Source organism: Solanum dulcamara, chromosome 1, assembly GCF_947179165.1.
Source record: "Solanum dulcamara chromosome 1, daSolDulc1.2, whole genome shotgun sequence".
Classification (NCBI taxonomy): Eukaryota; Viridiplantae; Streptophyta; class Magnoliopsida; order Solanales; family Solanaceae; genus Solanum; species Solanum dulcamara.
In genome coordinates, this window is record NC_077237.1 from 79314780 (window position 1) to 79329142 (window position 14363).

Genomic DNA, 14363 nt, shown 5'->3' on the forward strand with positions numbered 1-14363 from the left:
CGTTGACTAATTTTTGACGAACTTCTTTTAATTTTTGCATTGCACTCAGTGTTTGTCGAGCACATCATCATTTCTTTTACACTCGCTTACACTCGTTTGATATTTGTATTGGAGCTTCAAATAAATTTAGATCACGCACTGTATGACCTATTAATTTGGGAGTGACACTTCTAACAAAATTTTCTTCATATCCAAGATTCAAATTCAAGATCTCTAATTAAAAGTGAAACAATTCCACCAGTACTACACCACAATCCATGTTGGTCGAGCACATCATCTTTAGGACCATCAATAGGAGCACTAGTTTTTGATGATGTGGCATGATCTTATATAGCTATTGAACAATATTTGATAAAATAATACTGGATTGGATCCCAACTCACATTTTAGTCTATTTCAGCGGGTTGTTAACTCAGCTTGTTCTGATCCGCCCAAATTAAATTCAATCCAATTTGTTAATTTAATATTTTTAATCTCATTTTCACTTTTCCCCCATCTCACATAATATTTATTTAGATTAAATATAAATACTTGTAGGATAATATTTTTTACTTACATACCGATAATAAAAAGATAATTAAAAAATTATTTATTTTTCATGAAAAATATTTTCCTTAGCACCAAACACACCCTTAACGTTTTTTTTTCCAATACTCCTATTTAATGTTAAGCGTGTTGACGTTATTTAACGTTGACGACAAATTTAATTTAAGTAGACCTAAATGAGAATCAGTCCACAATATTCTGTGTATGGCCCCAAAAAAGAAAGAAAATAAGAAAATTATGTTCCACAAAAATACTCCAATAATGCCTAAAATACCAAATTCTTTCCTTATTTAGGAAAGCGTTTCTCCATCCAAAAACATATAGAGAATTTGAATTAACAATTTGTACATGCATAGTAAGTTTTTGAATTGAATAAAAATTTCTAATTCATAGCTTCTGATTATTAATTGGAAAAATAAGTAACTAATTTTACTAATGTGTTAAAATATACTCATAAGACAAATATTATTTACGCTATCAATGTATTTGACAAAGTATGGAAAAATCAATTAGTGGAGTTTCCCTTTCATATATTTGAGCATGATCTTCAACGTGTATGTAAATTGTGTGGCTTAAATTCAATTCAAAGGTAGTATGTGTTTAAAGCAAAAACATATCAGATGTGTGTAATTAAGAAGATGATAATTACTACCAACAATTCTTCTTTTTTCCTTAATGACATAATACTGATTTTCTTATTCACTTCGTCCTGAAGGTATATTTTACTTTCTTCTTCATTTGTATTTGTCCATTATATTAAAATAAATGTTCATTTTATTTGTTTAATTTAAAAATCAAGAGATGATTTGTCATTTTATACATGTTTTATACTTATTGTTAAGTATTAGTATTTATTTTCCAACATTTAAATAACTTTTTAATTTTTTTTTTATCTCTGTATGGTGACGTGACCTTTAAATTTATGAATAAAATTACAAAGTTGAGGGGCGCGTAAGCTCGACCCATTGTTCCAGATCGCAGCCAATAGCTGCGATGCAAAAATTATATTACAAGTTTTGCACAAATATACAAATCCAGCGTGATAGACAAAAATAGCTATAACATTTCAACTGGATCAATTATATACAAAATAATTCTTTCTCTGCTAGCTTATGCCTTAGGGACTCCATTTGTATGGGACCAAGTCTGCAAGGTTCGATGGCTATTGATGGAAGGTGAACATGTGCAAAAATAATCAACTCCTTATTTGTAATACTCCATTTGCCAAGGCATCTACGACTTGGTTGACTTTCTTGTAACAATGTCGAACCTCACAAGTAATAGCACTTGAAATATTTTGAATATGAATAATGATATTCTTCATTTGAAGATACGATCCCCCCAAAAGTATTTCATTTTTCTCGATTAATGTGACACACTTTCATTTTTAGTTTGTTCAAAAAGAATATCACAAATCTGTTATAATTAGAAATAATTTAACTTTAAAATTTTTATTTTACTCTTCTTAATGAAATAATTTAGAGCCACAGAAATGGTCAATGAGTGTTTTAGACCACAAATTTCAAAAGTCTTTTTTTATTTCGTGTCAAGTCAAACGGTATCAATAAGTTGAGACGAAAAGAGTAGTAATTATATTGTTCCCTCCGACCACTTTTACCTGCCTGTAATTGACTTGACACAATTTTTTTGGGAATGACTATAGTTAATAATTGGACCATTTTCGTCATCTACTTATCTACTTATTTACTCTAATATTCTTGTCTGACCTTTTTCTATGCTTTTATTGAGCCGAGGGTCTTTCGAAAACAGCCGTCCTACATTGGTAGGAGTCAGGTCTGCGTACACTCTACCCTCCCCAGACCCCACGATGTGGAATTTCACTGGGTTGTTGTTGTTGTTGTTGTTGACTATAGTTAATAATTAATAAGGATAAATTAAAAAAAGTAATAAATTATTTCTTGATTTTCTAAACTGAATAAGCGAAAATAAACATATATCTTTAATATATAGTAAACAAAAATAAATGGACGAAAAAATTTGATATATACACAGAGTGAATTATACTTGTATTTGGTAGGGGATTAAATTAAAGTATAAGGAGATTAGGGAAAGATGGGGGCCATATCCAGTCCAAAAGCAGTGCGCTATTAACACATAATAGAAGTAATTAGCCGCCCACAATATCTCAAAATAGTTTTTTCGAATGGTTAGGTACTTTACTTCATGGAAACTTCTTTACCACTTTAAAAAAAAAGAAGATTTTTGAAGAATTATAAATAGGACAGCACTAGAACTTATAAGATATCCATTCCACAATTCAAAAACTACCAAAGGATAATACATATTAGAACTCTAGAGAATTAATAAATTAAAGACTAGGGGAATTAAGATGGGGTTCATTTCAAACATCAACAATGAGTTACTTTCTAAGGTAGCAACCAATAATGGGCATGGAGAAAACTCAGCCTATTTTGATGGATGGAAGGCTTATGAAATTGATCCTTTCCATCCAACACAAAATTCTAATGGGGTTATTCAGATGGGTCTTGCAGAAAATCAGGTAACAACATCAACAATTAATATATTAAATTATCAACATACTATATGATACTCTCATTTTATATAAGGTTATTTTTCTATATTTAGAATACTTTTCATTTCTCCTAATTAATGACATGCTCATGTAGCAATAGAAATGTTATAAGTACTTATTAAAAAAACCACTACAAGCTCCAAAGAAACTTTTTGTTGTGTCAAAGTTAGGGTTGATTTTTGTCGCTGATTAACTAATAAGTATTATCTCAGAAAGTCATATATTTTATTTTTATTTCAATTTTCTTTAATAAAAGAAAGTGACTTAATTACTGAGATAATAATTAGTATTAGTTACTTGAATGACTATTTGAGAAATCAACTCTCAAAATTATTCTCTCTTTTTTATTTTTGAAAAGAAATAAACTTTGTGCTAGACAAATATTGTAATTTATGTTTTGTTATCTTTTTTTTTGTTCTTGTAGCTTTGCTTTGATTTAATTCAAGAATGGGTGGTGAACAATCAAAAAGCCTCCATTTGCACAGCTGGAGGATGTGAAGAATTCAAGGAAATTACAATTTATCAAGACTATCATGGTTTGCCAGAATTTCGAAGTGTATGAACTTTAAACCTAAAACATTTGCCAGAATTTGTGTCTAATTTTCCTTTTGGGGTAGTTTTTATTTAAAAAAAAGTATGTTAGTACTTTCTACATCTAATAAAAGGACCGCGTCCTGAGAGCAACAGTAAAGTTGTCTCTGTGTGACCTAGGTCACGGGTTCAAGCTCTACTGGAAGCAATCACTAATGCTTGCATCAGGATAGATTGTCTGCATCTGACCTTTGTGCACCAGACTGCCACGTTCTATATCTAATATGTTCTATATCAAACTAAGACACATGAAATATAACATAAGAAGTATGTATATATATATATATATATATATGTGTGTGCAGGCAGTTGCAAGGTTCATGGAAAAAGTGAGAGGTGACAAAATCAAATTTGATGAGGAACGTATAGTTATGAGTGGAGGGGCAACTGGGGCTCATGAATTACTGGCCTTTTGCTTGGCTGATCCTGGAGAGGCTTTTCTTGTTCCTACTCCCTATTATCCTGGGTAATTAATTAAACACCTTTTTCTTTCTTTTTTTATAGTTAAAACCGTGATTTGATATTGATTCGTATCTTGTGTATTAAGATTCAAAAAATTAATTACATAAAGAAGGGACATAAAATCGAACCTCCTCAAAAACTACATGTGAGTTGGACATGCCCAACTCAATACAACTTTGAGCAAGTGCATATATATCGTTGTGGTTAGGGGTGTACATGGACCGGGTTGGTTCAGATTTTTTACAAACCAAACCAAACCATTTGTGTCGGGTTATTAAATTTATAAACCAAACCAAACCAAACCAATAAAAGTCGGGTTTTTCGATATCATTTTTTCTCAGGTTTTTTGGATTTTTTTCCAGGTTTTTCGGGTTTTTTCGGATTTCTCGAGATTTTCATAGTATCTAATAAAAAACACATAGCAGTGCTTCTTAAAAAGAGTTCTAGTATAAAATATCAACATAAAAAATGGAGGCAGAATACTATTTGAAGTTTTAACTTTATAATATAACTTTATAAGATAATTTTTTTTTGTATATTATTTAGATGGGCTTCTCAAGTCCAAATCTAAATGTAAGAAAGAAAACAAAAATTATGAAAAAAATTTTAAAAATATTTATAAATTACATTTTACTAAATATTTTTAAAAGTAGTATATCTATAATCGGGTCGGTTTGGGTTCGGTTTGACTTTTTTTAGTTAAAACCAAACCAACCCTATAATGGTCGGGGGGTTTTTCCAAACACCAAACCAAGTCAAACCAAACCACTAGTCGGTTTTTTTTTCCAGTTTGATTCAGTTTGTCGGTTTTGTGCAGTTTATCGGTTTGTCCTGTACAGCCCTAGTTATGATGTGTTCAAACAATTATGAATCTTTAATATGATATAGATCCATTAAATTTTATTTATTCACTCCAAACCCTAATTTTACAACAGTAAATTAAAAGGTAAACGCCAAAATGTAAAGAATAAGTCATGAATACTTTAATTATATGAAACTACGAATTAATATTGGAAATTATCGTATTGTAAAAGATACTATTATCTCCGTCCTAATTTGTTTGATATTCTTTTTGTTGTTTCTAATTTTTGTAAAATATTGACAACATTTCTTTTTAAAAAACATTGGGGGTAGGGGAAGTAAATTATATGAAACTACAAATTATTATTGGAAATTATCGTATTTTAAAAGATACATCCTAATTTGTTTGATATTCTTTTTGTTCTTTCTAATTTTTGTAAAATATTGACAACATTTCTTTTTTAAAAAAAAATTGGGGGTAGGGGAAGTAAAAAATGGGGGAGGGGATTATAAGGTGGAGAATCAAATCCTTACCAATAAGGTGAAAGTTCACTTGAGCTACTAAGATTTCTCATTGATAACATTCTCTATTCCAAATTTTGGTTGTTTTTTTTCTTCAAATTGTTGGTTCTTTAACAAATTGACCAAAAAATTGAATAAATTACTGAAGTATTTTCAATTTTTTTTAATTTGCAGATTTGACAGAGATTTGAGATGGAGAACTAGGGTACAACTTTATCCTATTATTTGTGAAAGCTCTAACAATTTCAAGGTCACAAGAAAAGCCTTAGAAGATGCATACAATAAAGCTCAAGAATCCAACATCACAATAAAAGGCTTACTTTTAAACAATCCATCAAATCCATTAGGCACAATTTTAGACAAGGAAACATTAAAAGACACAATAAGGTTCATCAACGAGAAAAATATCCACCTAGTATGCGACGAAATTTACGCTGCCACGGTCTTCAACGAGCCCAATTTCATCAGCATTTCCGAAGTAATAATGGACAAAGACGTTGAATGTGACCGCGATTTAATTCATATCGTCTATAGTCTATCGAAGGATTTGGGATTTCCCGGATTTAGGATCGGAATTATTTACTCGTACAACGATGTTGTAACCAATTGTGCTCGAAAAATGTCCAGTTTCGGGCTCGTATCGACGCAAACGCAGTATTTGATATCGAACATGTTATCGGACGATACATTCGTCGAGAAATTCGTTGCCGAGAGTCGTGAAAGGCTAGCAAAAAGGCATGGGGCGTTTACTAAGGGACTTGAACAATTTGGAATTAACACGTTAAAGAGTAACGCTGGCCTTTTTTGTTGGATGGATTTGAGAAGTCTACTTAAGGAAAATACATTTGAAAGTGAAATTGAACTTTGGAGAATGATTATTAATGATGTTAAACTTAATGTTTCACCAGGTTGTTCTTTTCATTGTTCAGAACCTGGTTGGTTTAGAGTTTGTTTTGCTAATATGGATGATGAAACTATGAGGGTTGCATTAAGAAGGATCAAGATTTTTGTGGTTCAACACAAAGGGATTAGTAATATTGAAGAAGGAATCAAGAAATCCCTTAGGTTGATATCCAGTGGCTCCAGTAGCAGCAGAGGAAAAATATCAGTAGCAGAAGATAACGAACTAGAGTCAGAACTAGAGACTCGGAGAGGTGAGAGGAGTAAATTGGAGATTAGTTTACCATTTAGAAGATTAGATGATTTTATGAATTCTCCTCATTCTCCTATGACTTCACCTTTGGTCAAGGCTAGGACTTAAAAGGAAAAAAAAAATATTTGTGTAATAAGAGCAGGAAAAATTGCTCATCTAATTAATTAACATCAATCTCTACTTTAAGGAATGAATACATTGGGTAGTTGACTTCAAAGTTTACACAATTTATCATCTCATCTCATCATCTGAATTATTTATTTTTTATTTTCCTTCGTGGTTTTTCTTAAAACTTTGTATTTAGTCAATCATCGACACATAAATTGTATTTAATCAAACATCGACGCATAAATTTGGTTATCCTTGAATGAGCAAATTCAAAAACATGAAATCTATCTAAAATAAGATTCATTAATTTTTACATCTCTTTTCTTTAATTTAGAAAGAAAAACAAACTTGATATTCTTTATTGGCCTAATACATTAATATGCCCTTTAACTTGGAATCATTTCACATTTATGCCCTCCAACTTTGGGTGTGCACAAGTAGACACTTAAACTTGTATAAAATTGAACAAGTAGACACACATGTCTTACGTGGCATAATACACGTAGGACGCCACATAGGACACAAAATTGCCATGTAGGATGCCATGTAGGACGAATGTGTCTATTTGTTCAAGTTTTGGATAGTTAAAGTGCTTACTTGTGCATTAGTAAAATTAGAGGTCATAGCTGCCAACTGAAGCCATATTAAGGATCATATTTATGTATTATGCCTTCTTTATTTTACTCACACACAAAAAAATTGTACATGTTGATACAGTTGGTACAATTACCCCTAAGCAAATGATCATGCTGGTGAATATTGAACTTGCTTTGTAACTCTCTTCTTACTGTCTGAAATTCTTTATAATGAACTGCACTAACTTGGTGGTGAATCCAACAAAGGTGATTGTTAATGTCCACAACTTTTTGTACCATGCAAGAATTGGACTTATGATTGGTTGCACAACAAACTTGTAACTATTTAGTAACACTTGATAAGCAACTTGGTGGTTCTTTAAAATTCCTACAAGGAACCAAATAAATTCAAAAATTTAAATTTATTCAATTATAAAATGTGGAAAAACAAAAGTAGAAGAAATTGACATACTCGAGGCGATTTCAGGGAAGTCATCGAATACTGAAGTTACCATATTGAATAGTGCCTGATTTTTGATTGGGACAAGAAAAGGCATGTATTAAAAAAAAATCATTTTAACATGTAGAACAATCTATTCAGAACTTAGTACGTACGCAAAATGAAGTATGGTCCAGAATCGAAAAACGAAAAAAAATCTAGATTCGCCTATGAGTTTATACATATATCGCAAAAGTGGTGATAGACATACCAAAATTTTTGGTTTCATAGATGATTCTGTAATAACTTGAGCATTCCTGCATATACATTATATGTTGCTCAGTATTTATGCTTGTGTTGACGAAGTAAGAGGTTTAATTAAATTTAACATGATTTTTTGATAGGTAAGGATTCATATTTTACTTAATGAGTAGTTTTTCTCCATCTCTTGATAATTCATAGTAGCTGCAACCTCTACTGAAGGGAACTTCTTTCTTTTTCCACTCTGTAATAACAAGTATGCTCTTTCAATTTGGAAATTTTTAGAAATGGTTAGCATAATACATAAACGTGCCCTTTAACTTGACCTCAATTGACATCTATGCCCTCCAACTTTGGATGTGCACAAGTATGCATTTAAAATTGTATAACGTTGAATAAGTAGACACATGCGTCCTATGTGGAAATTTATGTCTTGTGGAGTCCTACATGTATTATGTTACATGGGATGTTTGTGTCTACTTGTTCAATTTTATACAAGTTTAAGTGTCTATTTATGCACACTCAAAATTGGAGGACATAAATGTCAGTTCAAGCCAAATTAAAGAACATGTTTATGTATTATGCCGATTAGAAATGAGTCCTTTTAAGTTTACTTAAGATGTAGTGATTACCTAAATGCCAGTTTACTATTGCTGTAAGATCAACACCTTCATAAATATTGTCTATGCTGAACTCTGTGTTTTGGTCCATGCTTGTGGTTAGTTGCTCCAGAGAGTTTAAAGCCTCCTGCATAAATTTGTAAAAGGGAGCTGAAGAGTTGCATTAAGCAGTGGAGGAGCCACATAGACTGAAGGGTGGTGGTCAATTGGACACTAGGGGTGCAGGGGCTCCGATTTAGTTACTATTCCAGCAGAATTCAATAGCTTTCACCAAAACTCTATAGTTGTGTTCAGAAATCTACTTAATATGTATAAATAATTGGACTTCTTTGAATTTTGGCACATGAGCTAAACTGAATTACGGCGCTACCCAAATATACAAAATATATACATTGATTTTATATATTATATGTATATAATATGAATATTCATACTTAAATATATAAAACCTATATATTTGTTGACAATTTTCTAAATTAGATCACCCAAAGACATTGTACTGTAATTTTGTCTAATTAATTCACCCAAAATCCAATGAGCTACCTTTTATGTAATCCATAATTCACAAACTCAAAATTCTAGATCCAGCTCAATTGAGCACATTCCGCTGGAAAATTTTATAGTGGTGTATATAAGGATAGATCAAAACTCACTTATATATATACTTCCTCCGTCTCAATCTATGTGGCAGCTTTTGGATTTCGAGATTCAAACAAGTTTATCTTTGACCATAATTTTTTCATATATTTTAAACTGACAATCATTGTGAGTTATACTATTTTTTACGTAGTTTCCAATTAAATAAATTTTGTTTCAAAAAAAATTAAAGATTTCATTACCGAATTCACGATCAAAATTAGACTGTACTCTCGAAGCGAAAAGTGACATATATATATATATTGTATTTTGAACCCCTTTACGAAATTTCTAACTTTGCCACTTGGATTAAGAGTATAATTCATGTAATTGATAGTTAAAAAAAAAAGGGCAAACCTTTCTCCCTTGAAATGATTGAGGGAATGAGAAATCATCAAAGAAACAATCTTCAGATATGAGCATGGCCAGTTGGTTCAGGTCCTTGTTGTTTATACTTGAGTACAACTTTCTAATTGTGTTGGATGGTGACAATGAGCCTGTGACAACATCAGGATTCACCATCGAACAATGCGCGATCAAGGACCTCTGTCTGCTTCTGATACTTCCTATATTGAATTTTTGCTCATGTAGTTTGGCGTTTTTCTCATTATGAGCTTTCAATAGCGGAATGCTTTGGCAACTCCTAAAATCTGGCGTGGACAATAAACTTTGCCAGCCAACTTGGCTTGAAAATGCCATGTTAATAGATAACAGAATTGAAGAAAGATCAAATAATTTTATAGATGCAATGCCTTAGAAAGGAGAAAAGGAATCATTGAACGTACCTAGTGCCTTACTTAATATTATTGTAAATAATGTTCTATGCCTTGCTTTAAAATTAGGGTACAACTCAGAATATAACTCTTTGAAGTTAAAACATGTAACATGTTTTTTTTAAAATAAATAAATAAAATTAGGGTAGGGGAAGGGAAAATGGGGAAGGAAAGTCTTCGCTATTAAGGTTCAAGTAACCAATCAACTCAGTTACTAAGATTTTCATATGTATAACATGTTTCCTACGGGTCGAACATATCAATTTGACATTGAATTTATACATTTATGTAAAAATTATTAAAATTTCAACACATATTAAATTTCAAATCCATAGATTCAAAAGTGCAATAGATTCAAGGGAGTATATGTCTAATTAAATAGTTCAAAGTCGAGAATTGGCGTTCTTCTCTTCATCTTCTTGTCAAACAGCAAAATCAGCAATTGCAATGTCATTTATCTTAGGCTCTATGGATCCTGATAAAAGTTACTCTTCGTTTCAATTTATTTGTCCTACTTTACTTTTTTAATTTGTTTTTGAAAAGAATGTCTATTTCCTCTTATGACAACACTTTAATTTCAACTTTTCATGTGACATGTTTAAAACAACAAAATTAAGAAATATTTTGGTACATTTAACATATCTATAATTTGATTAATGATCACAAAATTCATTTTTTTTTACTTTTTAAAATTTCATGTCAAATCAAAATTAAATATAACAAACAATCTGAAACACAGGGAATATACATACGTAACTTCTATTGAAATGAACTAAAGGGGTCGTTTGGTAGAGTGTATTAACAAAAATATGCATGCAATAACTTGGTGTATTAGTAGTACCTTGTTTGGTACACTTTTTTATTCTATGTAACTAGCGCTTGCATTAGTTATACACACACGCTATAAGGTGTGTATAACTAATACTATGAATTTCTAGGTATTAGTAATATCAGGGGGATTTAATGCATGCATTAGCATAGTTAAAGACCTAATTGCCCTTCAAAATCTCTTTTACATCTTTTCCACCATATTTGTTGAGGGCATCTTAGTAAATAAATATTTTTTAAAAAAATTGCAATGCATGTGATTATTAACACACCAAACTAAATAATGCATAAGAAATATCTCTTCATAATTAATGTAAGTATAACTAATACAAACATTACTAATGCAAGTGTTATTAATACACTATATTTAGCATTATTCTTATACACCCCAAACGACCCTAGTGATTGCGTGTTTTAATTTGGATCTCCATGACCATAACTATGAGCTAGGACGCCTACGAGTATATATGTCACCTGAAAAGTTGGAATTCATATATATATATTTTTTTTAAAAAAATATTTTTCTAAATGAATTAAAAAGAAAATAACAAAAATAAAATTGCAACCGACGGAGTAAGGAAACAGAAATAAGTACATTATTAAGATGAAATTTATTTATCTGTTGGCAAGGTACAAATAAGTAGACCAATGACAAGCAGACAATTTTTTAGCATGTTCCTAATGAGGCGGCATGACAGCTAAATATTTTAAACCAGTAAATTTCCCTAAATTCAGCAGAATAATTTGTAATGTTTTTCTTTTTTCTTTTTTCAAATGATTAATTAAAAGATGAAGCTGGAAGAATTAAATAAATCAATGTTGAGATTGCTGCACATATAGTGTGTTAGAAAATTATGAAAAATAAAAATTAGATTGAGTTATGTCAATGACATTATTTCTAATGTTAGCTAATTTTCCACTTATATATAGACTAAGTGCCTGAAAACAACTTATATGTTAAAACAAAATAACTTGGGACAGGCTAACTTATTTTTTTTTTTTTGGCTTATAAGCTAAGTCAAATAGATTTAATTATTTTTTGGGGCTTATTATAAATACAAAATAATTTTAAATTGACCAATCAAACACTCAAAAATGCTGAAAATGACTTTATAGAGTAGTACTCTCTTTATGCCACTTTATAATAATTCATCATTCATCATATTGGATAATGCTATAAGCTTACTTAATCCCATTACCTTAGAGTACCTTATAATACTCTCCTTATGCTACTTTATATGTTACTCTTTTTTAGTTTAATAATAACAATACTCATAATAATAATAATAATAATCATTGTAACTTGTTAGATGTTCAAAGCTTAATTATTAACTGATTTACATTCTATCAAAACAATATTTCAATGATTGTTTTAATAGCTTTTCTTTCACTACTATTACTACAAACTATTCAGATACTTATTTTAATTTTTTTCTAATTAACAAATCTCTAATACAATGAAATTGTTATTACACTAGACAATATATCTTAATTAACAAATCTCTAATACATTGACTTAAGATTTTGTGTTAGATTATTAAAATAATTCACGTGATATATGACTCTGTTAAAATATACACGTGTCAATAGCTCTCCTCTCAGTAATCAGTACTCTTCTAATTGGATTTTTGATCAAAATGACGTGGGTTGAAGGGTAAATTTATAATAGGACCAATATGAGTTGTGGTGTAATGACGAAACTATTTCACCCTTAAACAGAGGTCTTGGATTTGAGTCCTGTTTTAAAAAGAATTCTGTTGAGAGTGTCGCCTTCAAATGGGCCCTGCAGTGCTCGATCCGAATTTAGCTGGAACTCTACGGACTCCGGACACCGGTGGAAACCAAAAAAATAATAAGAAATCACAAAACTTATACCAAAATTCTTTAATTATATGTTCTTCAAAATGCATTCTTTAAATTATTTTGATGCAAAGCTATAAAGTTATTCTTTTAAGACTGATTCAATATCTCTTTTCATGGACAAATAAAAATAATTGATTTAAAAAAAATTGAGTTTAAAATAGTATATAAGACCATCATAAATAAATAAATTAAATTAAAAAGAAAAATATACAGGAACAAGAAAAAAAATAGAGCAAACATGTAGGTTGTTTACTAATTATGGAGAGAAAGAAACTTAACCCTATTTGCTCACTCATTTTAACAACACAAACTAAAATCCAAAAAAAAATGAATTTTTTATATATGATAATTAAAAATGATATCTTATATTTAATTAAATATCATTTTAAGTCTTTTTAATATTAGAAAAAATATTTTTTATATTGACATAGAAGTGTATTAAATCTTTTTTTTTCTTCATTATCAACCTTTTATTTCAATATCTCAAGGTATAATTTATTTTAATTCTTTAGAAATTTTTTTCTTATAACAACTAGAAAATTATTGCTATATGTATTACAACGTTACAATTGACATTTAAAAAATTTAATTAATTTCTTATATGCCATGAATTAGGAATGTAGTAAATTTTCTTTTTAAATTTATAAGTGTTTAGTTAATTAATGACGATAAACTTTATCTGATATTTTAAAACTTTGAATTAAACTATTTAAAATTTATTATATACCAATATAATTTCTGAAAACAATAACGTATGGTATTGCAATATATGACCAACACTTGTTAACTTGAAAGAACATTTTTCCAATTATATAATAAAATATTGATTCTTTGGATGCGGAATTATAAACTATAAATACTAATAAATAACTAGCTAATAAAAGTAATATTTTAGCGTGCTTTTAACTATTGAGGCCTGAACATATGCTTTAGTGGCCTTACTCTCGAGCTACCTATCATGTAACTCACACTCAATAAATATTTCAAATTTCAAAAAAATTGAAAAAGATGCGTTTTCTGCAATGATTTGATCTTAGATGGTCTTCTTTTACATGAAGAATCATAGACAACAACACAACTTCAGACAAATTACCACGTCACCCTCTGTTTATAGAGTCTTCCCATAAATATTAAAAACTTCATTTATTCTTCATTTTATCTCTTTCATTTACATTGTTATAATAAAAAAGTTTCACTCAAAATCTCACTAAAAAAACGTTTGATGCGCACACAAACAAAACTTTTACAACATTATTTGATAAGTGAAAATCAGTTTTATCCAAAATATTTATGAATTAATTAATTGAATATATTTTTTAATAAAAATGCATCATCTTCAATATAACATATTTTTAAAAGAGCACATATATGAAAATGTGAATATTGTCTCATAAATGTTGGGGGAGGAAGCATTACAACTAAAGTTTGATATGATAATAAATAATAAAAATAAATTGGACACGAGAATTTTACGTGGAAACCCCTCAAATAAATAGAGGGGAAAAACCATGGGGTAGAAGAATCTTACTATGATAATATGAGAGTACACTGCTCTCAAATACAAGGAGAAAACAACAATTAACACTTCTTTCTTGTAACAACAATTAACACTTCTCTCTTGTAAAAGGAAC

The 14363-nt window shown here is 29.9% G+C and overlaps 2 protein-coding genes across 3 annotated transcripts; one reads left to right on the top strand and one right to left on the bottom strand.

Moving 5' to 3' along the window:
- Positions 1-2869: 2869 nt before the first annotated feature.
- On the top strand, positions 2870-6737 carry LOC129889213 (1-aminocyclopropane-1-carboxylate synthase-like). Of its 2 annotated transcripts, none has more exons than XM_055964420.1 (5): positions 2870-3067; positions 3525-3656; positions 3997-4157; positions 5651-6552; positions 6619-6737. In XM_055964420.1, the coding sequence occupies exons 1-5, from the start codon at positions 2897-2899 to the stop codon at positions 6735-6737; spliced, it is 1485 nt and encodes a 494-aa protein (XP_055820395.1). In that variant the 5' UTR covers positions 2870-2896. The 2 variants fall into 2 exon arrangements, with proteins under 2 accessions (XP_055820395.1, XP_055820402.1); XM_055964427.1 differs by having other exon boundaries at positions 5651-6541; positions 6629-6737.
- A 303-nt stretch (positions 6738-7040) lies between these two features.
- LOC129889226 (uncharacterized) lies at positions 7041-10036 on the bottom strand. Its single transcript, XM_055964438.1, has 6 exons — positions 9626-10036; positions 8645-8759; positions 8175-8256; positions 8023-8068; positions 7785-7839; positions 7041-7700 (listed from the first exon to the last, which is right to left on the bottom strand). The coding sequence occupies exons 1-6, from the start codon at positions 9965-9967 to the stop codon at positions 7522-7524; spliced, it is 819 nt and encodes a 272-aa protein (XP_055820413.1). The 5' UTR covers positions 9968-10036; the 3' UTR covers positions 7041-7521.
- Positions 10037-14363: the final 4327 nt, after the last annotated feature.

Bases quoted from the DNA above. Each gene is read 5' to 3' on its own strand.
- LOC129889213 (XM_055964420.1), top strand. From the start codon at position 2,897: ATGGGGTTCATTTCAAACATCAACAATGAGTTACTTTCTAAGGTAGCA. The intron at 3,657-3,996 runs GTATGAACTTTA...ATGTGTGTGCAG, and splicing joins GTTTGCCAGAATTTCGAAGT to GCAGTTGCAAGGTTCATGGA. The intron at 6,553-6,618 runs GTGGCTCCAGTA...AGTCAGAACTAG, and splicing joins ATCCCTTAGGTTGATATCCA to AGACTCGGAGAGGTGAGAGG.
- LOC129889226 (XM_055964438.1), bottom strand. From the start codon at position 9,967: ATGGCATTTTCAAGCCAAGTTGGCTGGCAAAGTTTATTGTCCACGCCA. The intron at 8,257-8,644 runs GTAATCACTACA...TTGTTATTACAG, and splicing joins AATAGTAAACTGGCATTTAG to AGTGGAAAAAGAAAGAAGTT. The intron at 7,701-7,784 runs GTATGTCAATTT...GGTTCCTTGTAG, and splicing joins CTTCCCTGAAATCGCCTCGA to GAATTTTAAAGAACCACCAA.